Genomic DNA, 25,356 nt, shown 5'->3' with positions numbered 1-25,356 from the left:
TCATTACCAGGTCAGTGATAAAAACGGAAGCCCGGAGAAAATTCTATACGCTGCTGAAAAAGAAAGAAAAACCGTTGCAGGCTGACACGTTGAAAGAAAATCTGGGAAGCTACACCGCGCACCTGCGGGTAAGCAGCAAACTCTGCCGGGTAAATAAAACAGCGACTCAAAAAATAGGGGGTGCTAAGGCAATACTGTGTATGCCACGGTTATTAGAAGTTTGTCCTTAAGAAACACTTTCATCCAATCCTTCACGTCCAGGGACTTAGATTTTTCACTCTGAAGGCTCATTCCGCCCTAATCCCACCTTTAAGTGCCTGCCTATAATTCACAGAGATCAAAAGAGGGAAATCGTGCAGACAAATGTTAGAGCCCTTGACCACATCTGGTCCCCACTGCTGGTCAGATAAACTGCAGAATGGAAATTTTATTTTCTGTTCAACTGGAGGCAACACGGTTGAAGAGGCAGGAATCTTAAAGAGTTGGATTTCTGTTAAATCACTTTTTTTTTTTTTAACCTTTCACTGGACGTTCGCTGCCCCTCCTCCACTCCGAGCATTTCAAAGGCCTCCCAAGTTCACGAACACTCTGGACTGGGTGCCAGAGAGGGTCCCGGCTCCCACCGCCCCCAACGCCTCAATCAGAAAAGCCAGGCGGCTGAATGCCTTTTCAGCTTTAAGAGTCCATGAATCTCCCATTTTTCTGTCCACACTTGACACAGGCATAGAAATATGCTTGGAAGGGTGGATATTTCTGAGTGGTACATTATTTAGAGAAACCTAAGAGACCCTGACGTCTTCCTCCCTTTCACACAGCTTCCCTTCCTTTCTAATTAGTACATAATACTAAGACAGAATAGTCATTACTCTAAAATGAAAAGATCATAAGACTCTAAGCCAGGGGCTGGCAAACCACGGCCCGCAGACCAAATCCCACCACAGTCTGGCATTGCGCTGCCCGTAAACGAAGAATGGTTTCCACCATTTGTTTTAATGAGGTAAAACCCACGTGACGTAAAATTAACCATTTTAAAGTCTACGAATTGGTGAAAGCAATGAGTCAAAAAAAAAAAAAATGCTATGCTTCAGTCTCCGTAACAGAACTCAAAACTAGTGCTCGCTTCATAGAAATGTTGTAGGAATAAAATAAATGAATATATAAATAAAGGAAGTAAATGTACAATTTGGTAGCACTTAGTACATTTGCAACGTCGTGCAACCACCCATTCTATGGATTCCAGTGCTAAAATATTTTCATCAGCCCCCAAAAGGAAACCATCCCCATTAACCCCCACCCACCTTCCCCCAGCCCCCGACAGCCAGTACAGTAAATCTGCTCTCTGTGTCTACGGATTTGCCTCTTCTGGATGTTTCCTATACGGGGCATCAAGGGATGTATGTCCGTCTGTGACTGGCTTCTTTCACTCTGCGTCAAGTTTTCTATGTTCATCCGTATCGTACTGTGTGTCAGCGCTTTGTTCATGTTCATGGCTGAACAGCCTTCCGTTGTATGGAGGAGCCATATTTTACTTATGCAACTGTCTGCTGACGGACAGGTGGACGGTCTCCATCTTTCAGGTACTGTAAACAATACCGTTGTGAACATTTACGTACAAGGATTTGTCAGAATGCCTGTTTTCAGTTCTTTGGGGAACAGACATGGGAGTGGAATCCCTGAGTGACACGGTAGTTGTGTGTTTAAAACTTTTCGGGGGCGGGGCGCCTGGGTGGCTCAGTCGGTGAAGCGGCCGACTTCGGCTCAGGTCATGACCTCGCAGTCTGTGAGTCCGAGCCCTGCGTCGGGCTCTGTGCTGACAGCTCAGAGCCTGGAGCCTGTTTCAGATTCTGTGTCTCCCTCTCTCTGACCCTCCCCCGTTCATGCTCTGTCTCTCTCATCTCAAAAATAAATAAACGTTAAAAAAAAAAAATTAAAAAAAAAAAAAAACTCTTCGGGGTAAGGTGCCCGGGTGGAGCAGCCAGTTGAGCGTTCGACTCTCAATTCTGGCTCAGGTCATGATCCCATGTTCGAACCCCACATTGGGCTCTGTGCTGAGCATGCAGCCTGCTTGAGATTCTCTCTCTCTTTCCCTCTGCCCCTCTCCCCCACTTGTGCTCTAAAAAAAAAGGGGGGGTGCACCTGGGTGGCTCAGTCAATTAAGCATCCCTGACTCTTGATTTCGGCTCAGATCATGATCTTGCAATTCCTGAGATCAAGCCTCAAGTCGAGCTCGGTGCTGACAGCGTGGAGCCTGCTTGGGATTCTCTCGGTCTCTCTCTCTCAAATTAAATAAGCAAATGTTAAAAAAAAAAACAAAAACTTTGAGGAACTGTCAAACTGTCTTCTAATTTTTACCCTTTTGGGTGGTTCCATTGCTTTTAATGGTTATATAAATAAAAACCTATGTAGTTTCCTCTATTTTGCCTCCTGGCCTGCAAAGCCTAAGGTATTTGTATCTGGACCCCTGCAGAAAAAGGCTACAGATCTCTGTTCTAAACAAAAATGTCTCACTGTTCCTTTTGGCTGTTCACTGCTCTGTAATTACAAAGTACTTCAGTATATATGATCTACTTTGACTTCACTGGCATTTCATCACCATGTCGCAGGGCAGCAGAGACTGACGGCAAGACTGATCATCACATGACAGATGATCAGAGGCTGCCGGGAGTTCCACAACCACCAGGACCTGGAACCAGGACTGGCCCTGCCATCTCCCTTTGCAAACTGGGCTTTCCTTCCTCTTGCCTCCTGTTTACCCCAGTCCCTGCACTCAACCCCAACGGCCAGACTGAGCATCACATCAAGAAGGACTTGAGGGGCAGCTGGGTGGCTCAGTCGATTAAGCTTCTGACTCGGGATTTTGGCTCAGGTCGTGATCCCAGCGTTGTGAGACTGAGCCCTGCATCGGGCTCTGCACAGAGAGTGGAGCCCATGTGGGATTCTCTCTCTCCCTCTCTCTCTCTGCTCCTCCCCTGCTCGTGCATATGTGCGCGCACTCTCTCTCTCTCTCCCTCTCTCTAAAAATAAGTAAACAATAACAAAAAAGGAAAGACTCGAGAAGCAGCTTTGTATCAATGCTGAGAGGAGGGAAGCACGGGGGCAGGTTCTAGGAACAACAGAGTCATAAACATGCCAGCAATGACCCCAGTGACCTGAGAATACATGACCACAGGTGTCGTAAGCTACCTGGTCACCAAGCTTGTCCGCAGCACGGCACCGGACATCCACTTTTGTTCAGTTCAGAGCCCCTTTTTGGGGAGCCACCCACAGTCAGGGGTGAGGGGGCTGTAAGGCCATTTAACCCAATCGCACACCGGATCCCTGAGTGACTCTGCCACGCGTCCTGGAGGGGTCACACACCCGGGGATGGGACTGTCCACCAACAGATTTGCAGCTGTCACGTTAGCTCCCAACGCTTGGCTGAGGTGGAATCCCTCTGTCCTGCCTTCATTCACAAGGGACCACAGCAGGTGCAGGGAACAGAGAAAGGAACACAACTCAGCCCTTGTCCTCAGGGGCCCTCCGTCCAGGAGGGGACATGGGTAAGGTGCACCCACTGCTCCCGTCACTGTATGTGGCAGGACTGCAGACAGCAGCGTGGGGGAGGGCCCTCATTCAGCCTGGGTGAGTCAAGAAAGGTTCACAAGTTGAGCTGAGCCTAGGAAAGCTTGGCAGGTGGAAGGTAAACAAAGGTTATTTGCAGGCAGAGACAAAAACATATGCAAAGGCACTGTGGCACCTGCCAGAACGCACAGGGCTGACTGTATCAGAGCTTGGGTAAATACCACCAGACATCCCTTGGCCAGCCGGACTGAGTCCCATCCCTTCTGTGGGTGGGAGTCCCCGGCATGGGTCCCCATCCCCACCTCTCCCTCCTTTGGCCTCTCCAGGCTGACCCTCAAAGCAACACTCCCTAAGGACAATCTGAAGAACCGTGGCAGCCTGGCCACGGTGCCTGGGGGACCAAGATGCTTTGGTGCCTTTGAAAAATGGGCAGTGGAACACACATGACGCTAGAAGGACTTGAAAATAAATCTTGTGAAGTTAATAGAAGGACAGCAATTTGGAAGAAAAATAATCACATTTCCCTCCTGCTAAATCATGATTTGCCCCTGGAAAAGTCAATTATATTAAAGAAAATAAGTTATTATTTTCAGGGGGGAAAAGGAGTCTTGATAAGTGCCTTCATTCCAGCAAACAGAACTCTGAGAACAAATGCCTGAGTTCCCAGATTTCTGGAGGCTTCAGGGGAGCCTGAATGGTATTCCTTAGAAAAAAGGTGGGGAGAGTCCGTAACTCCCCCGTAGTCTGCACGTCTGTCCCAGGACCTGACCCCAAAACTGCTGTCTGTCTCTCAGAAAGGAGAAGAGGGCAGCTGCGAGGTTCAGTCCGTTGAGCGCCCGACTTTGGCTCAGGTCATGATCTTGCGGTTCGTGAGTTCGAGCCCTAAATCAGGCTCTGCACTGGTGGTGTAGAGTCTGCTTGGGATTCCCCCTCTCTCTCCCTGTCTCTCTCTCTCAAAATAAGTAAATACACGTTTTAAAAAGTAATAATTAAAAAAAAAGAAAGGAGCAGAAACACAACTGACCCCCATGCACCCCTACCCTAGGTTTCCTCAGCCCCCCCACCCTTCCCCAACGCACACCCTTCAGGCATCAGTCCTGCAAGTTTCCAGCCTGCCCTCCCGGGTAACACTGTCGTGAGGCCACAGCAAACAGCCAGTGGGTGTTGCCTAAGGGTCAGGCTTCACCCCTGCACTCGAACCAGTGGCTCCCACAGAAGAGTCAGCAGCTCTCTGGGTTTTCAGAACCGAGCCATCTGGCGGGCGGTGGCCAGGGATTCTGCCAAGCACCCCAACACTGCCCAGGACGGCCCCCCGCGACCGGAAGCTCTCCGACCCAGGAAGTCAGCAGTACACGGGGCCAGAAGTCCAGCTTTACATGAATCAGCTCATCTAATCCTCGAGCAGCTCCGCAAGGCAACAACTACCACTCCCCACGGCCGACCGGCGAGCCAACCGGGGCCCAGAGGGGCTGCAGAGTCCCCCAGGCATGCACCCCGACCTGGCGCTGGTCCTGGCTGTGGCGGGAGAGCCGCCACAGGAGGTCACCTCCTGGCAGTGACGTCACGGAACAGTCACAGGAAGAAGGTCCTGAGCCTCAGACAGGTCACTTCCTGGGCACCGCCAGCGCCACTGGGCAGAGCCGGGCAGGGCTCGTCCGGATTCAGGGACGGCAGCTTGGGACCCTCGCGCACTACATCGGCCCAGAATCTGCCTCGGGACGCCGGGCTAATGCCATCAGGAAGGCACAACCACAGCGCCATCAGCTCCCCTCGACCCCGACTCCCCGACCCTGGGCTGCACCTGCCCCCCCGCCCGTGCTCTCTCCACCCCCCTCCCTTACGCCCCCTTCTGCCTCAGGACTCCCAGGCCCTGGGGACGCAGGGCCATTCCCGCTGGGCCCTCAGCCCTCACACACACTTGTCCCCACAGCCCGGCTTGGGAACAGAGGGGTCGTGTCTTCTAGAAAGGGTCCGGAGGCAGAGATGATGAAGGGTCAGACCCGCAACGCGGGGGCATAAATCCTAACGAGCTAAAGCAGGAATGGGCAAATCGCAGACTGTGACCTGAGACCAGCCAGGCACCCAGCTGGATAGGAATAGAGGAGGAAACGAGGCCAGAAGGCGACGAAGGACATCTTTTTAGAGGGTTTCTGAGCAGGCAGTGGTCACCACAGTCTGAGAACTCTGACCAGAGAACCCAAGAGCCCAGGACTGATAACACGCTCTGGGAGGACAAACATTCCACATGTTGATTTAGCCATGAAAAAATCAAACACATCCGTGTCCCTGCATCTCCCAAAGCTCCAAAACACAGAGTTTTCAGTAATTCACGTAATGGCAAAAACGGAGTCTGGGTGGAGAGGGGAGGCTAACCACAGGTCGCCTCCCTCACACCGTGATGCCCACACACTCCCTACACCCTCGTCAACAGGTCTGACTGCGGGGTGTCGCCAGATCTGCCAGGGCGCGTTCCGCACACACGTTGAGCCCTGCGCAGGGGACGGTCTTCCTCTCCACACTGAGACAAACCTGAATTTTCCAAACACCGCCAGCCCCAAGAACTTCACGTAAGGGACTGCTGACTGTACCACAACATGTGCCCCAGGAGGACGGCTCCGCATCCCCAGGGTCCAGGAGCAAAGCTGGCAAGCAAACTAGGAGGGAGGAGGGAAGGAAGGAAGGAGGGAAGGAAGGAGGGAAGGGAGGAAGGAGGGAAGCAAGGGAGGAAGGAGGGAAGGAAGGGAGGGAGGAGGGAAGAAAGGGAGGAAGGAAGGAAGGGAGGAGGGAAAGAAGGGAGGAAGGAGGGAAGGAAGGGAGGAAGGAGGGGAGGAAGGAGGGAAGGAAGGAGGGAAGGGAGGAAGGAGGGAAGGAAGGGAGGGAGGAGGGAAGGGAGGGAGGAGGGAAGGGAGGGAGGAGGGAAGGGAGGAAGGAGGGAAGAAAGGGAGGAAGGAAGGAGGGAAGGAAGGAAGGAAGAAAGGAAGGAGGGAAGGGAGGGAGGAGGGAAGGAAAGGAGGAAGGAGGGAAGGAAGGAAGGGAGGAAGGCAGGAAGGAAGGAAGGGAGGGAGGAGGGAAGGAAGGGAGGAGGGAAAGAAGGGAGGAAGGAGGGAAGGAAGGGAGGAAGGAAGGAGGGAAGGAAGGAAGGAAGAAAGGAAGGAGGGAAGGGAGGGAGGAGGGAAGGAAAGGAGGAAGGAGGGAAGGAAGGAAGGGAGGAAGGCAGGAAGGAAGGAAGGGAGGGAGGAGGGAAGGAAGGGAGGAGGGAAAGAAGGGAGGAAGGAGGGAAGGAAGGGAGGAAGGAGGGAGGAAAGGAAGGGAGGAAGGAGGGAAGGAAGGAAAGGAGGGAGGGAGGGAGGGAGACTGGTTTGTTATTTGAAGGCATTGTTCTCTTTTACCTCTAACTTCTTGGTGGCTCATAAGACCGCACCGCTCCCCGATGCTGGGACACTCTCACCTTCATCACTATCCATCTCGCACATCCGTTCAACCGCCCAGCCTAGTGCTCACACAGAACCCTCAGCGGCTCACAACGTTAATTAATAACTAGACAGCCTGTCTAGTAGTAAAACAAAAACTAGAAAACTTGAGGAAAAGTAAAGCTCACGACGCCACACTGCCCTTTTCCAAGGAGAAAGCGATTAAAACCATCACCAGAAATGGCGTTTTTTTCTCTGTTAACAAGTTGACATCAATAACAAGTACCAAGTGGAACTTTCTCCTCCTGAAAGAGAAAATGACAGAAAGTAGTACTTGGTCCTCCCGAAAGTTCTGGGGCAGACATCTCCTTGCTAGCCCCCCCAGGCACAGCTAGGAGGGGAACAGAGCGCTCCTATTTCCCCATCTCCAGGGGCCTGAGGCTGGGGATGGTAGATAAGGCCCAAGAGTGGCGCCCAGGCCTGGATTCCAGGCATTCTGACTCCTAGCCCAGTGCTCTTCTACCCTCCACCATAATGGCCCCCCACCTGACTTCAAGTTACTGCAGCTATGCCTTTATAGCTTTTTTCAGTACCTGCTGAGTCATAAGGACAAGGGTTATTTCAAATTATAAACATTCCACTCTAATAAACAAAAAGCCAACACTTAGAAACAAAGACACGGTTCTTATCATTAGCAGGCTTTAGGAACCCCGCCTTCTGAGGCCAAAAGAATTCAGAAGATACAGGAATGGGGCCTGGGGGGGTGCTGCGTATGTTTTAGGATGGTGAACAGATGTGAAGAGAACTCGTTTGGAAGGCAGCCTCACTTATCCTCACGGGTCAACCTCCCCCTCCCCATCAAGAGTGCTCTCTGGGCTCGGTCCACAGTAAAGGACCTCCTGAAAGCTACAGGACGTAAATAGCAGAAAACAGGCCAAGGAAAAAGGCAGCACCTGTCGTCTTCGTGTCTCTTCGGGTCTTTGTAGGGGTCTGGACATCCGTTCTGGGACAAAACGATGTGACAACTTACAACTTTTGTCTTCGATGGCAATAATGCGAAAGGGCTCATCCTAACTCCTGACTGCTAGGACGGGGGTGTTGACAGCAGCATGTAGAGGAGATCCCCGACATGCACAACCTCTTCTTGCAGGGACAGGGACTGCATTTCCACGCCCCGTGTGCTGTTGGGTCTGGCCAGGCACCGAGCTCCAGGCACAGGAATGTAAGTGCCGGGATGGGTGCCGCCCTCCGGCCCGAGCAGGCAGGAAAAGCTCCTGTGAACTGTCCTGCATTTCTCCTGTCCCGACCCACGAGCTGAAAGGCGAGGAGACCAGGAGCCTCGTGGAGGGCAGAGCCCCAGGACAGAAGGAGCCCGAGTCCTTGGACGACTAGAGGCAGCAGAGCCCCTGAGCCCTCCCCTTCGGCCACTTGGACCGTGACACAAACGAATAACAAACTCTCGTTGTATGAAGCCAAGGAAACGTTGGGGTTGTTTGTTACAGCAGCCAGCCAACCCTAATTCGGAAAAGAAACCACAACACTTACACTTACACCTAACAGTGCGTGCACCTCACATGTGCAAGGTAGTTAAACAAAATCACTCAAGACGGCACGCAGATTGGGCATCGCACTCCTGAGCAAAGGCACACTCCGACCAGAAACAGAAAACCCCACCAGGATGAGGACTCCCAGAGACGTTTTTGGTGAGAGACTGATCCGTGTAAGCCTCAGCGGGCTCCCTTCATCTGGTCCCTCTGGGGATCAGGCGGGACTCGGACCCCTGATACGACCTCAGAGCGAACACTTCCAGGGAAGCCACTCAGCACCTCATCCCATCTTCACCCCTCCCTTACAACAAGCAGGGTCTGCAGAAGCAATACAGCCCATGTGGCTTTAGTGGCAGTCAGACTCGGGGGCTGCGGGGGAGCCTGAATAAAGCAGAGATTCAGCCTCAGGCAACACAGTCAATAAAGGGCGAAAGAAACTGTTACCGGGCACAGACCAGGGGCCAGGTCTGTGCAGGGTTATCTCTCTTTATCCCCAGAACCGCCCCAGGAGGATGGTATCATCCCCAATTCACAAGGGAGAAACTCAGGCTTACGGTAAATAACTCACCCAAGGTCACTTGGCTAGCAAGATAGGGAGCTGAGATTCAGAGATGGATCTCTATGACCCCCAGTCTGTGATGTTTTGGGCACATGCCACACGCTGAAAGAAAACACCTCGTTCTCCTGGAGGCACCCACATTTCACAAGCTGACAGATATCCGTCTGGGGAGAAACCATCTGGTTTTTAAAAAAGAAGATGGGGCGCCCGGGTGGTCGAGCGTCCGACTTCGGCTCAGGCCGTGATCTCGCAGTTTGTGAGTTCGAGCCCCGTGTCGGGCCCTGTGCTGACAGCTCGGAGCCTGTAGCCTGTTTCGGATTCCCTCTCTCTCTCTCTCTCTCTGCCCCAACCCACTCGCATTCTGTCTCGGTCTCTCTCAAAAATAAACATTAAAAAAAAACAATTAAAAAAGGAGAGAGTGCCCGTGTGTAGGTGCGTGCAGGTAACCCGACGGCTGCCGAGCGCCCCGCGAACACCGTGCTCACGGCTGATCGTCAAGAAGCGTGGCGTCTTTCATTTGTCCCCCTCCTCCCTCGGGAGTCAAAGCAGTCCCGTGACCGCCCAGGGCCTCTGCAGACTGCGCATGGCGTGCCTGGGTCGGGAGAGCCACCTGCGCGGCCTACGAAGCGAAGCGCTCCCCCTGGAGTTGTTCCCCTGGGCCAACAGCGACTATGCAATGTCGGTACGAAAGGCGCTCCTTGCCATCACCGGACAACTGGCATGCCAGACCCACAGGGAGCCTGGCCATCCTACCCACATTCCAAAACGACAAACGATGAGAAACTAGAAATCCGTCCAAGCCCATGTCTCCGCCTCGAATGCTGAAGGCAGGTGAGCGCAAGCGGGGAGAGTGGGAGGAGACAGCCCCCGAGGAAGAGCTGTCCCCCTGTTCCCCAGGTGCACTCGTGTGAATGACGACACTTGAAACCTGTTCAACTTCCCGTTCAGGTCTCAGATTACCTGATTGCATCATCCTGTCACTAATTCGATTACAAGAAATTTCCAGAGCTGAACACTGAAACCGATTCAATTCCTTCAATTAGATTCTGGGAGCCCAGGGTGGGGGGGTGTCATATTGTGAGCTCCCAACACCCACCTCCCTCCTTCCAGGCATCCCCCGAGGAACTGGGACCCACGACCTTACAGAAAAAAAACATTCAGGTGGTGGTGACCAAAACATCACGAAAATTCACAGGAAAAGCCTTACTTGTGATAATCACGTTATAGGTTATATCCCCCAAAATGCAAACACTGAAGTTCTACCCCCCTCCCCCCATAACTCAGAATGTACTTGGATGCATTTGGGATAGGGTCCTTAAAGTTTATTTATTTTGAGGTGGGGGAGGGGTAGAGAGAAAGGGAGAGAGAATCCCAAGCAGGCTCCATGTGCTGTGGGGGTTCAATCCCACAAGATCCCACCAACCCTGAGATCATGACCTGAGCCAAAATCGACTGAGCCACCGGCCTGCCCCTGGAGATGGGGTCTTTAAAGAGATGATTAAGGGGCGCCTGGGTAGCTCAGTGGGTTAAGGGTCCGACTTTGGCTTAGGTCATGATCTCACAGTCCAGGAGTTCAAGCCCCGCTTTGGGCTCTGTGGTGCTACTCTGTTAAGGCAGCAAAGTACCCCACATACGTTACATGGTGATTTGAGGGACGGTCCCAAAGCACTTCCCACCTCATTAATCAGACACCATATGTGTTCACTCTTACGTGGATCCTGAGAAACTTAACAGAAACCCATGGGGGAGGGGAAGGAAAAAAACAAAAAAAAAGAGGTTAGAGTGGGAGAGAGCCAAAGCATAAGAGACTCTTAAAAACTGAGAACAAACTGAGGGTTGATGGGGGTGGGAGGGAGGGGAGGGTGGGGGATGGGCATTGAGGAGGGCACCTGTTGGGATGAGCACTGGGTGTTGTATGGAAACCAATTTGACAATAAATTTCATATATTGAAAAAAAATCAAAGCAAACTTAGGTACAACAGCTACTGCTATTTGCATAAGCCACGTTACGAAAGGGCCTGAAGTCTTCAGCTCCTGTGAACCTCCCGAATCAGCCTGACCTTGTAGACAAGGCCAACCATTATCATCCACTTTGAAAACGTGGAACCGACTGAGAGAGGCTCAAAGACTTGCTCTGGGTCACATCAAAGATGAGTGGCCGCACCACGGCTAAGACTCCAAGTTCTGACCCTTCACCGGGTCCCATCCTCAGGGCTTACCTCCCAGATGACCTGAGGAAGAGTCTGAACGTGGTGGCCAGTGGGTCAGCCAGTGCGGTGTGGGGGGAAAAAAAATAATCCAAAAAAGATTTCATACGATTCCATTAATGTAACATTCTTGAAATGATAAAGCTACAGAAATAGAGAACAGGTTACTGGTTGCCAGGGTTTATGCAGAAGGGAGGAGTGAGGTGGGTGTGGCTCTAAAAGGAACACAGGAGAGGTCCTTGGGGTGATGGCAATGCTGTGACCTACATCCATGTCAACATCCTGGCTCCGGTAGGACACTGGAGTGTGGCCGGATGTCACCTTGAGGGAAACTGGTAATGAGTATGTGGGGTCTCTCTATATTATTTTTTTTAATTTATTTATTTTGCGGGGGGGGGTGGGGGGTGGGGGGGCATACACACAAGCAGGGCAGGGACAGGGGCAGAGAGAGAGGGGGAGAGAGAGTCCCAAGCAGGCTCTGCACTGTCCACTGCGGGGTTCAATCCCACGGACCGTGAGATCATGACCTGAGTTGAAATTAAGAGTCGGATGCTTAACCGACAGAGCCACTCAGGTACACCATCTCTGTATTGTTTCTTACAACTGTATGTGCTTATAATTACCTGAAAATACAAAGTTTAATGCAGAAATAAAGAGGAGGAAAAAATAATAAAAATAAAAAATAAACAAAAGAAATTAAAAAAGGAAATAAAGAGGAGGAAACAATAAAAATTAAAATCAAAAAATTAAATTAAATTAAAAAAAAGAAAAAAGAGGAGGAAGGAAGGACTGAAGGAGGGAAGGAAGGAAGGTAACATGTGAAGGAATTATTCACAAACCCTAAGACAATCTGATAAGACGTGATATCCTAGCAAACACTGGCACAACAATAAATTTAAAATTTTTATGTTTCCAAAGTAAAATAAGATTTGTAGAAATATAATATGCCCTAATTTGGTTTTTCTGCAACTCCAGTGAATGAAAATGTCTGCATTTCTATTTACTTACAATCAAATCTAATTTTTCTTCCCCCAAGTAGCAGCTTGCTTACTCCTCTAGATAACAAAGGAGATCTCGCTGCAACCCCGGCTCCCAAATTTATTTAATGTTACACTATTCCTAGCAATTATCATCACTCAGAACTAATCTAAATACACACAAGTCATGTTCCCCAACACCAAGCGAATGTTGCTTTCCCCCAATACAGGGGCAAAACACACCATTAAGAAATCAACTTTGGCAGAAAAGTATTCTTCTAGCCACCGTGTCTGTCAAATCCAAACAGAAAACCACTACATTTCTGAACTGCACTTTATTAAATAAAAAATAAAAGCAACACCCCATTGAGTGCTTGGCTTATCTCATACATGGTGCTGCCCCCTGCTCTGCTAACATCATCTAACAAGAACGTTCCTGGTCTTTGTGGTAGGCAGGCTTAGCTCCCGGCCCACCTTCCAGGTGGGGAAACAGAGGCTAAGGAAGGTGAGTAATTTGCCTAAGGGCCACTTATTTAACAAGAGCCGGGAGTTAGAGGTGTTTGCAGCCCGAATCCCCACATCCCCCGTGTGAGCTGTCCGTACAAGAGGCCAGAATGAAGTGCCCACACTTGGGTCCACTGGGGTTTAGTCTCCCAAACATAACACAGTTGAAGGCTTGAACGAGAACCGTACTCTCCCCAAGAGCTCTCCGCCCCACCTCCGCAAGTTTTCTGTCGCTGCCCTAGGGAACGACCCCACCCTCAGAATGGACCACGGAGATAATCTCGCAGCTTTCCAAGATCAACCCAGCGACTCGTCCAGCTGTTGGCCAGCGGGGCTCTCCTGGGAAGCTCGGGGAGGGATCTGTTTCCAGGCTCGTTCAGGGTGCTGGCAGAATCCAGGTGTGCCTACAGGCCTGAGGTCCCCGGCTCCTTGCTGGTGGCCACGTGGGGGGACGGGGCGGGGAGAGGCGCTGAGGCTGAGCTCCCGGGCTTTCTCTGGCCCTTGCAAGCGGGGCCCTACATCTCAGGGCCAGCAACTGTGCACGGAACCCTTCCCAGCCTGGGAACCTCTGACCCCGCTCTTCTGTGAGCAGCCAGGGAAAGTCCTCTGCTTTGGGGGCCCACCGCTGCAAAGCCCTTTCTGCCATGTCACACACTTACAGGTTCTGGGGATTAGGGCATGGACATTTTGGGGGGCCATTAGTCTGCCTCTCACACCGTCTTCGAGAAAGGTGAGCACACCACCCTCAGGTGTGGTTCTAGGACATGCTGCATCTTTCCACCTCATCTCAGGAACAGGGTCCATAGGAACAGCTTGACCGGCACTAAGCCTAAGACTCTGCCTAGCTGGGGCAAGATGGAAAAGTTGATCCGGCCCAACCCCTCAGTGTGACTAGGCTGGATTTCATGCCTGTGTTAATAAACCAGATCCGTGAGCACTGACCCACCAAATTCAAGCCTAGGAGGAGACCTTAACAGGCTGGTAAATTTCCTGGAGGCAACCCCAAGCCCCACTGGAATAAAAGGGGGAGGTGGGGACAAACCAGCATAGCCTGCCTTGCTGAGCAAGCAGCAGATCAGCTGTTTACTCTTTTCCCCATTTTTATAAAATAAATAAATAACCCAAGTGGCTCATTTGCAAACAATGCTTCTAACAGATTCCAAGTACTTGCAAACAATGAGCTGTGATTCATGTTTCCAAATGAGATGGAGTTTTATCATTTTCTTTCCCCTCGTGATTCATTCATCCCGCCAAGGCAGTGGCTGGAGTGAAAGCAAGGCCCACCCACGACCCGCCAGAGCCCTCCAAGGAAACACAGCCCTGTTGTTAGGCTCCCCCAAAAAACACTGTGGTTGGTAAGGGGGACGGCCAGTAATTTTCCCTTGGGAGGAAACAGCCAATTAGCTAATGGGAATGAATCCCTGCCCCGCAAGACATCTATCTTCCCTTCCCCTGGGAACCAGTGGGACCCTCCACTGCCAACCCCTGGAACAGGGGACAGCCCGGGCTGACCTGGCTGTGCGCATGCACACCCTTCCTTCTGCCCAGGATCCGGAGTTTGCCTGGAGGGGCTCTAGTTATTTAAAGCTCCTTGTAACGCGGAACAGGCTTCACCCGCTGAAACTACGGAGCGCGGCCGCTTTCTCCTCCGCCTAACGGCCATTCCCACTGTTCCTAGCATTGCCTGGCAAAACCGTCCAGGACACCTTCCTTCCCTGGCAACTTTCCAACACAGACTTTTCTTAAAATCACAGTATGAGCCAAAGGCGTGCGGACAGAAGTCACCACAGTGAGGGCTAGCTAAGCTTCTGGAAAGTGTGTGAGCTAATGGGAAGGGACACAGCCACGTTCTGGCCACCACCCCAGCGAGGAGACCCTGCTCACTCGGCCGCTGGATGCTCCCTTTGATCTTCTCCAAACTAGACAGCCTAGCAACTCAACAGGTGCCACATGTACAGTGTCCTCCCGGACACCGTGAGGTCACCCTGGTCACGCTGGGAGCCAACAAGAGGTGTCCAGGGATCTCAAAAAGTAGTGTTCCGAAGAGAAGCTCCTCCCCATCTCCTTGCGCTCGGTGGGACCACGGCGTGAACTCCAGAGCCAGGTTCCAACCCCAGATACGGCACTTACTAACGGTGCGAGCATGCATGTTCTCTCTGCCTCAGTCAGGTGGGAGTGACAGCAGAACCCCTGCCAGGACTGGGGGTGGATCACGGGTGGCGCTGTTCCCTGCCTCCACAGGGCCGTGGGTGGTCCTGCTCCCCTGCTGGCCTCCGGCCTGGCCCCAGGGCTCCAGCCCCTCCTCGATCTGTCCCCGGTGCGTTCCAGTCCTCAGTGCACTCCTCACGCACACACCCCCGGCCGGCTCTCCACAGCCAGGACCCCTACCGCCACCACCCCTGAAGCAGTTCCAGCCAGAAAGTGCACCCCACACCTCCCTCGAGAGCTGCAGGCAGACAGGGACGTTTCTATCAGGACACCTGCGAGGAAACCACCGGGAGGCACCCAGGGTGCGGTCTCCACGCTCAGGTCCCAGGGCCCTTTAGCCCACCTCTGTCGTTGACCTCTGTGCCCACGGCTGAGCCCCAGCTTCCTCTTCTCTGAAAATGGGGTGGGAAGACAGCTCAGCCACAGACAGTGGTCCTGAGGCAAGAAGGACCCCCAGCCCTGCATGTGGAACAAGACCAGTGTGGGCCAAGCGGACCTAGGACTGTCTCAGGGCTGTTCCCACCGCAGCGGTCCCCAAAGAGCTCCCCTGCCACACCACTGACATCTAGCAAAGGTGAGCCACTGGAATCACAAAAAAAGAAAGAACGGTGAGGGCTAGGGCCACCCCCTGGTCTTCCCAAAGTCAAAGGGGGAGGTCTGGAGCAGACCAGCCCTGGGAGCCGGCACCGCACTGCGAAGGCTCAGGGGCAGCAAGGGGGCCTGCGCGCTGCGGGAGCAGGAGCCCCAGGAGGGCACAACCTGGCCCGCGGGGACGAGGCCAAGGTCACAAAAGGCCTTACAAGTCAGGCAGAGCCTAGCCTGCGTGACGGAGGCGGTAAAGGCGCAGGAGGAAAATCACACTGAAAACCGGGAAGCTCCGGGGTCTGGGATCGCGGAGAGCAGCCTGGACCCAGACTCCAGCCAGAGGTGGGCAAGAGCCCGGCAGCCAGGCTGCAAAGCCCCGGAGAGCAGGGCAGCAGAGCGCAGCGGGGGCTGGGGTCCGTTGGTTCTGCCTTTAAGGAAAGCCTCGCAGTCTGGAATGTGTACTCACTCGGTCCGAAACGTAAACTTGCAACCCGACTCTCCCCACCCCACCCCGCCCCCCCCCCCCATCACCACCACACTCCCCTCAGGAAACGACAAAGAGCGGCGGAGCCAACACAGTCCCGCCCTTCGCCTCCCGCTCCCCGAGCCCGGGGACGCCGAAGCGCTCGGCCGGCCGCTCCGCTCCGAGGGTCCCGCACGCCCCGGGCCACAGGGCCACCAAGCGGCGGGCAGGGCGCCCGGCCCGGCCGGGCCGCGCGCGCGCGCGCGCGCCACTTCCCACCGGGAGAGCACAACTCTTCGCCGGGATCGCTCACGCAACTCGCAACCGCCCGGCCGCCCGCGGCTGCAGACCCCGCACCGCGCACGCAACTTCACCCCAGCGGCGGGAAGGCGCCGCAGAACAATGACCCCCGGGGCGGCCCGGCCCGCCCACCCCCAGGGCTTCGGGCCGCGGGCGGGACGCGCTCCCAGCTCGGGCGGCCCGGGAGGCTGGCAGGCTCCGCCACGGGGAGCCCGCCCGGGACCTGGATGGCGGGGCTCGGGGGGGGGGGGGGCGACCCCGCTCGCCCGCGTGTCCCCGGCCCTGCTCGGCCCCGCGCTCCGGAGTGGGGGCGGAGGGGGGGAGGGACGCCGGGCGCTCGGGCCGGGCCGGCGGCAACAGGCTCCGGCGCCCCCGCCCGCCGCGCCCCGCCGTCCCCCCCCCCCCCTCCGGAGCGCGCGGCGCGGGCAGGCCGGGGCGGGCGCGGCGCGAAGTGGGGCGCCGGAGCTCACCCACGCCGTATTTCTCCTCTCTCTTGGTGGGCACCCAGCGCGTCATGGCGCCGCCGCGAGAGCCGCCGCCGCCGGGCCAGGAAACTCCGCGCCTAGGCCGCCATTTTCCATTCCTTTCGAGCCGCGACAGGATGGGGAGGAAAAAGTTTGCGGCGGAGGCGGTGTCATGTGGGACGGGGCGGGCGGAGCGTCGCGGGCCGGATGGGAAAGGCCGAGAGCGCCGGCGGGAGGCGGGCGGGCCCCGGGCCCGAGAGCACTGCCCCTGCGCGGGGGACCCGGCTCCGCCACCGCGCGCCGCAGCCCGGCTCCCGCGGACCCCCCCCCCCACCTCCCCGCCCCCCCGGGGGCGGCGCCGCGCCCTCTCCGCGGGGGACCCCGGATCCCGGGAACCCTCGCAGGGGACCGGCTGTCACACGACTTGGGGGGGCGGGGGGGGGGGGGGCACGTGGGCCGCCCTGGGCGGAGGGGGACCCGACGCGCTTTACGAAGCTCGGGGTTGGCGCAGCGCGGCAGTTACACCGCGGGCTCGGTGCCGCCCCCGGGGCGTCCCGGAGCGGAGCAAACCCGGAGGTTCCCTGGGAGGCGCCTTCCAGAGCACGTGGTCCTTTCATTCGGGCGCCAAACATTAACTGAGCACCTAGGGCGGCCTGGCCAAACCAGCCAGAACCTGGGGGGGGGGGGGGGGGAGGAAAGTCACCAGGGGTGGCTGGCCTCGCTGGGGCTGGGGCTCCCAAGGCGGCCGGCGAGACGTGTGCGCGCTGCGGGGTCAGGGAGTGCTTCCCGGGGAGGTGGCCTCTTGCCTGGAGTGTTCGAGGAGTGCGGTTACCCAGGGAGGCCCAGAGACCTCATCCTCCTGGGGCTCCCAGAAACTTCTAGTTCAGTAGGACTCTGTGAAGGAGGGGAAGAGAGGAAGTGGGGAGAGGGGCGTGCCGGGGAAGGAGGGCTCCGTCCGGGCCCTGAGCAGGTGTGCAGGGGCTCTTGGGACTGTGGTCTGCACCCCGCAGGTGAGTTCTCAGGCTTTGAGGTTTTTCCACACCAGTAAAAGCCGGGGCTTCGGGTTTCTCCAAGGAAAAGCTAAAAACAACACACACATTATGGGGCGCCTGGGTGGCTCCGTGGATTAAGCATCGGACTCCCAATTTCAGCGTAGGTCATGCTCGCGGCGCCCCCGGTTGTGGGATGGGCGGCTCTGCTCCGAGTATGGGGCCTGCTTAAGAGTCTCTCTCTCCCTCTGCTCCCTCTGCCCCTCCGTTGCTCGCACTGTCTCTTAAAAATTAATTAAGTACGTAATCACACAACACACATCCATTTATTTTTACCATAATTTCAGAAAAGATGAAAACCAAGAAAAGGAGGAAGGAGAAATCCTCAGAATGCAGACAGCTCCGTAAGTGGAGTTAATTTGGAATATTAACCAGCCGCCTTCCTGTCTCCTGCCCCCAAGAACCAGTGACAATGGCAGTGGGCCTGGGAGCCTTCAAGGATTGGAGGAAGGGAGGTGAAATGGATGGAAAGCTTCCTTCTCAGGGGTAGGAAGAGACCTGGGAGGCAGAGCTGGGCAGGGAGCTAGTGGGGCCTGGGGAAAGCCCGGTGGGCCACCATCGTGCTGTAGGGAATGCCCTTGCCTGCCCTTGGGGCCACTCTGGGGAGGGGGGGGGGGGGGGAATCTCAGCATCCCACCCAGAATGCAGATTAAATACACTTGGGAACGTCCTAGGAGTTTTTTGGTTTGCGTGAATGAGAAGATAACGTGACCTGAGAGCTCTTGGCATATCAACCACAGGCTCATAGAAAGTTACAGTCCTTTCTCTAACTGACAAGGAAGTTAAATCTCGCAGAGGAAACGGGCCTGGGCTCTAATCACACGTGAGGGAACAGCATGTACAAAGGCCCTGGGGTGGAACACAAATCCTTCAAGGAACTGAAAGACTGAAGCATAGAGAAAACAACAAAGGGACACAACATGAGCCTGCAGACAAAGGGTCGCATTAGGAATTCACATTCTCCAAAGAAAACCTGGCAAACAAATGCTAATGATTCTTACCTTCTGTTTTAGGCCCAATTTCAGTTCTGCTCCTGTGGCTACTCATTGGGGAAGATGGGTGTTGTAGTGAAAGGCCAGGGGCTTCAGTCACGCAGAGTCAGGGGGCCTGGCCTAGCCACTGCCAGCTGTGTGGCCGGTCTCCTATTTCTGGTCATTGTTCCAGAAGTTCTGAACCTTAGGGTTCTGATCTTCGTACATATAAATTAGGGGCAATAACACCAGCCTCGTGGGCCTTCTGAGGATCACAGGAGAACATGTGGCCGCACACATAAGATGCTGGAACCATGGTTGGCTTCCTCCTCTGATGCTGCCTCCAGGCTCTTTGATAACCTCATGGTTCACAATTTCTAGAACAATTGCCACTTTCGCTCTGATAAAGGTGACCCACGGAATATATAGATTGATGTTTACATGCTTTTGTGAAACTGTCATATAAGTGAATTTCTAAATCAGACCTTTTGAACTCCAGATGGACCATGGAACCACCTGTTTGAGACACAGAGGTTTTGGTCCCATTATCGCAAAGTGTGCCCGAGCCTGGCCGCGACATTGTGCATGTGGCGAGCTCTCAGAAGGTTTGTCAGCGTTGCCTGGCTGACCCCAGTAGTGGTCTCATCTTGTGGTTCTAGATCAAGTCCATGGCCCTGGCTCCCTGCCCCGTGGTTACGTGAGCTCGGGACTGGCTACATGCCCAGAACCGGGAGCCCTGCGTGCTGGGGCCGGTTGGCATTTTTAACTCCTGAGTCCACATGTCTGGGCCACAGATCGCAGCCACACCTGCCAGGCCTCGTGCGGACTTAGGTCATGCTTGTAGGTGTAATCTACCCAAGAGCACTGGAACTCCTGGCGCCCCAGTCCTAAGCATCAGTGGAGGTTCAGACTAGTGACCTCCTCCTAAGATACGGCAGAATCTTGAGGCAGAGTCATAAAAAAGCGTAATCTGTGTTGCAGTTTTATATTTTGCAAATTAAATTGCAACTTTCTTAATTTGAAAAACGTTTCCATATTTACAGTGCAAACGCAGGAAGTTACTCAGCAAAATGATGCCTGGTGGAGACTCCAGAAGGCTCAGGGATCGGGGGGGGGGGGGGGGGGGGGGGGGGGATGTTTCTTTGCGGCAGGCAATACAGATGAGAGCAGGACCTGGATGTTGGGGGGTTTCACACACTTCCACAAGGGCTGGACCACAGACTGCTTGTCACTTGAAAGGGGAGGAACGTGGTCTTGCAGTGAGGCGTCTAGTTGCTGCCCCTTTGACCCAGTGGCAGTGAGGCGTCTAGTTGCTGCCCCTTTGACCCAGTGGCAGATCTCCGCACCGTAGTGGATGACCAGGCATGTGGTCACAGTGCACAAGGTCACGTAGCACAAAAAAGGTCTGCTCAAGACTTTACATGGAACGTTCAGTTCACAGAGAAGACAAGAAACAAGTTAAATGACACTACATGAAAGACAGTCAGGGAAAGATAGAGGGTGAGACCTTCGGGGCACCTGGGTAGCTCAGGTCACGGTCTCACAGTTTGTGAGTTCTAGCCCCGCGTTGGGCTCCCTGCTATCAATGCAGAGCCTGCTTTGGATCCTCCGTCCCCCTCTCTCTACCCCTCCCCTGCTTGTGCTCTCTCAAACAAAATATATAAAAGAAGGTGGGACCTTTTATAGGACACTGGTCTGGTGTCACCAACAAGAAACTATATGGGGAAAAGAATGGGTAGATGGGAAAGAACCATTCAAGATTTTGAAAGACTTAAATGTAATGTTCAAGGGAGCTCCCCTCTACCCCCGTAGGTAGGCTGCTGCCTGATTCATGAATTGAATACAGTCGATTAGGTCTTCAAAACAAAACAGAAATGTGACATTCACATGCAAGGGACAGTCGTCAACTGCATACTACTTTTAAAAAAACAACTCTGCGGCTCAGGTCGTGATCTCGTGGTCCATGAGTTCGAGCCCCGCGTTGGGCTCTGTGCTGACAGCTCAGAGCCTGAAGCCTGTTTCAGATTCTGTGTCTCCTTCTCTCTGACCCTCCCTTGTTCATGCTCTGTCTCTCTCTGTCTCAAAAATAAATAAACATTAAAAAAAAAAAAAACAACTCTTAAAGATGTTAAGGAAAAGACAGGATTCTAACTATGATCCCGTCTTAGATAATAGTTTTAGATTTTTATTTATTTTGTTAGATGTGATCATAGTAATATTGTGGTTGTGTTGAAAACTGCCCTTGTATTTTTGAGATGTATGCTGAAGTGTTTAGAAGTGAACTGTCAGGGGCGCCTGGGTGGCTCAGTCGGTTGAGCGTCCGACTTCTGCTGAGGTCATGATCTCGCGGTCTTTGAGTTCGAGCCCTGCGTCGGGCTCTGTGCTGACAGCTCAGAGCCTGGAGCCTGCTTTGGATTCTGTGTCTCCCTCTCCCTCTGTCCCTCCCCTGCTCATGCTCTGTCTCTCTCTGTCAAAAATAAATAAACATTAAAAAATAATTAAAAAAAAAAAGAAGTGAACTGTCATTGGGGCCCCTGGTTGACTCAGTTGGGTGTCTGACTGTTGATTTCAGCTCAGGTCATGATCCCAGGGTCATGGGATCAAGCCCTGCTTTGGGCTCTGTGCTAAATGTGAAGCCTGCTTAAGATTTTCTCTCTCTCTCTCTCTAAAATTAAAAAAAAATAAGAGAACTGTCATAGTGTTAGTCATTGACTTTAAAATACTGCAACAAAAACAAAAAAAAAAGATGAAATTGTTCAATCTCAGTGATAGGTCTCTGAGTGTTTCATCTCCACTTTTATATATATGTATGTATATATATATATATATATATATATATATATATATATACACACACACACACACACACACACATATATATACATATGAAATCTTTGGGGCGTCTGGGTGGCTCGGTTAAGCATCCAACTTCAGCTCAGGTTCTGATCTCATGGGTTCAAGCCCCACGTCGGGCTCTGTGCTGACAGCTCAGAGCCTGGAACCTGCTTCAGATTCTGTGTCTCTCTTTGTTTCTGCCCTCTCTCCCACTCGTACTCTGTCTCTCTTTCTCTCTCAAAAATAAATAATAACACATTTAAAAAAATTGTATATAAGTTTGAAATCTTTCTAAAATAAATTCAAAATGGGGGAAAGGACAGACTTGAGATTTAAAACCCTCCTTGAGAAACAGTAGCCTGGACTGGCCTTGCTCTGACAGCTCAGACTGGTTGCTCAGTCTCCCAGGTGCACTGCTCAGCATTCTGCCCGGAGATTATGAAGGCAGACCCCGGGTGTTAAACTTCAACCAGCTCCGTAGAGCAAATATGTTGTTTGGGAGAGGACGCTGCCTGCCGAACCAGTGGGCCTTGTGGGCAAATGTGACTATGAATATAAATGCACAGCAAGCAGTCCTTCCCACCCTGAGCACACAAGGAAATGAGCTCTGAAGCTGGGGGCCAGGACACCCGCAGGAGGTGGCGTGTCCTGAACTCAAAGGAGCCCTGGGTCTGGATGGCAAGGCAGTCAAGGCCTTGCCTTGGAGGCTGGATGCCCTCACAGTCCCCCCACCCCATGAACCTCAAGTTCCTCCAGCAGTATGGGATAGTGGTCACCAGACATGGCGGTCAAGACCTTGGCAGCTGTCTGACTCTGGGAAAGTTACCCGGCCATTCTAAGTTTCCTCATCTTTAAAATAGTCTGATTTTGGGGCGCCTGGGTGGCTGAGTCAGTTAAGTGTCTGACTCTGGCTCAGGTCGTGATCTCGTGGTTCGTGAGTTCACACCCCATATCAGGCTCTGTGCTGACAGCTCAGAGCCTGGAGCCTGCTTCAGATTCTGTGTCTCCTTCTCTCTCCGCCCTGCCCATGCTCAAGCTTGTTCTCTCTCTCTCTCTCCCTCCCAAAAATAAATAAACATTTAAAAAAATTTTTTTAAATAAGAAAAAAACTGAGACCATAAAGTCAGAGTAGGTACTCAGAAATGGGATCTGTTAGTATCATGGTGGCAGATATCTCTAAGGTACCTTATTCTAGCTGGGAAATTCTGGGATCCTTACAGACTCTTCCTTTTAAACTTATTCAAATGAGATCCTTCTGTCTCTGGTTCTACACATGCTCATTGCTGTGGGCATGGGGCACGGGGTGTCTCGGCCATGTGAAGAGGTGGTCGGGAATCACAGTGGGCATCAGTTGGGTTTGTCTGCCCCCCTTCCTTTTCTGGACAACATCGTGCTGGTTATCTTTTGGAGACTCACTGTTTTGGCTGAATTGTGTCTCCAAAATTCATATGTTGAAGCCCTAACCCCCAGTACCTAAGAATGTGACTGTATTTGGAGATAGTGTTTAAAAATTTTTTAATGTCTTTTTATTTATTTTGACAGAGAGAGACAGAGTGTGAGCAGGGGAGGGGCAGAGAGAGACAGACACACAGAATCTGAAGCAGGCTCCCAGGCTCTGAGCTGTTGAACCCACAAACCGCGAGATCATGACCTAAGCCCAAGTTGGATGCTTAACCCACTGAACCACCCAGTCGCCCCTGTTTGAAAGATGGTCTTTAAAGAGGTGATTGAGGGGCGCCTGGGTGGCTCAGTCGGTTAAGCGGCCGACTTCGGCTCAGGTCATGATCTCGCGGTCCATGAGTTCAAGCCCCGCGTCGGGCTCTGTGCTGACAGCTCAGAGCCTGGAGCCTGTTTCAGATTCTGTGTCTCCCTCTCTCTGACCCTCCCCCATTCATGCTCTGTCTCTCTCTGTCTCAAAAATAAATAAACGTTAAAAAAAAATTTTTTAAAAGAGGTGATTGAATCTTCAACAAATGGTGCTGAGAAGAACCAAACAACTACATGGCAAAGAATGAAACTGGGGGCACCTGGGTGGCTCAGTTGGTTGAGCATCCGACTTCGGCTCAGGTCATGATCCCGTGGTTCATGGGTTGGAGCCCTGTGTCGGGCTCTGTGCTGACAGCTCAGTCTGGAGCCTGCTTGGGATTCTGTGTCTCCCTCTCTCTCTGTCCCTCCCCTGCTCGTTCTCTCTCTCTCTCTCTCTCTCTCTCTCAAAAATAAATAAACATTAAAAAAAATTTAAAAACAAGAATGAAACTGGACCACTTTATTATACCATACACAAAAATAAACTCAAAATGGATTAAAGACCTAAATGTGAGACTTGAAACCATAAAAATCCTAGAAGAGAGCACAAGCAGTAATTTCTCTGACATCAGCCCTAGCAACATTTTTCTAGATATATCTCCTGAGGCAAGGGAAACAAAAGGAAAATTAAACTATTGGGACTACACCGAAATAAAAAGTTTTTGCTCCGCAAAGGAAGCCATCAACAACACAAAAAGACAACTTACTGAGTGGAAAAAGATATTTGCAAATGACACATCCAATAAGGAGTTAATATCCAAAATATATAAAGAACTTCTGCAACTCAACAGCAAATAAAAAAAAGAGTGAAAACAAAAACAAAAACAAAACACTTCCATTACAAATGGTCAGAGAAAGGACCTGAATAGACTTTTTTCCAAAGAAGACACACAGAGGACAGCAAACACATGAAAGGATGCTCAGTATCACTCATCATTAGGGAAATGCAAATCAAAACCACGATGAGATATCATCTCACACCTGTCAGAATGGCTAAAATCAAAAAGCCAAGAAATAACAAGTGTTGGCGAGGACGTGGAGAAAAAGAAACCCTCGTGCACTGTTGGTGGGAATGCAAACTGGTTCAGCCACTGTGGAAAACAGTGTGGAGTTTCCTCAAAAAAATTAAAAAAGGAACGACCATACTATCCAACAATTCTACTACGGGTATTTACCCAAACAAAGGGAAAACACCAATTCGAAAAGATACATGCACCCATATGTGTATTGCAGCATTATTTACAATAGCCAAGATATGGAAGCAACCCAAATGTCCATTGACTGATGAAGGGCTAAAGAAGATATGGCATATATATCCAATGGAATATTCTTCAGCCATAACCATTTGCAACATGGACGGATCTAGAGGATCTAATGCTAAGCAAAATAAATCAGAGAAAGACAAATACCGTATGATTTCATCCATACGTGGAATTTAAGAAACAAAACAAGGGAACCTGTCTAGTGCAGCTGGTGGAGTATGCGACTCTTTTTTTTTTTTTAAAGTTAATTCATTTATTTGAGAGGGACAGAGATAGCCCAACCAGGGAAGGAGCAGAGACAGAGGGAGAGAGAATCCCAAGCAGGCTCTGTACTGCCAGCACAGAGCCCTACATGGGGCTTGAACTCACAAAACTGTGAGATCATACCTGGGCAGAAACCGAGAGTCAGACGCTCAGTGGACTGAGCCACCCACGTGCCCCAGAGCATGCGACTCTTGTTCTTGGGGGTTGTAAGTTTGAGCTCCTACATTGGGTATAGATTACCTAAACATAAAAATCTTAAAACACACACACACACACACACACACACACACACACACACACACACACAAATTAAAAAAGAGACTAACAAAATACTCTTAAATACAGACAACAAACTGGTGATTGCCAGAGGGAAGATGGGTAGAG

General features: G+C 52.4%; 1 protein-coding gene across 3 annotated transcripts in view; it reads right to left on the bottom strand.

Annotated features, from left to right (window-relative positions):
- DOCK1 (dedicator of cytokinesis 1) overlaps nt 1-17,021 on the bottom strand; it is a 521,064-nt gene extending 504,043 nt beyond the window's left edge. For all 3 annotated transcript variants that reach the window (XM_042909101.1, XM_042909102.1, XM_042909103.1), the window contains exon 1: nt 16,792-17,021. In XM_042909101.1, the coding sequence (XP_042765035.1) occupies nt 16,792-16,837 (46 nt within the window). In that variant the 5' untranslated portion in view covers nt 16,838-17,021. The remainder of the gene's footprint in view (nt 1-16,791) is intronic.
- Between the last annotated feature and the right edge of the window lie 8,335 nt (nt 17,022-25,356).

The sequence above is a fragment of the Panthera leo genome, chromosome D2 (genome assembly GCF_018350215.1).
Source record: "Panthera leo isolate Ple1 chromosome D2, P.leo_Ple1_pat1.1, whole genome shotgun sequence".
NCBI classification, from domain to species: Eukaryota; Metazoa; Chordata; class Mammalia; order Carnivora; family Felidae; genus Panthera; species Panthera leo.
Note: the sequence above shows the minus strand (reverse complement) of the source record. Positions and strands in the feature narration are given on the sequence as shown.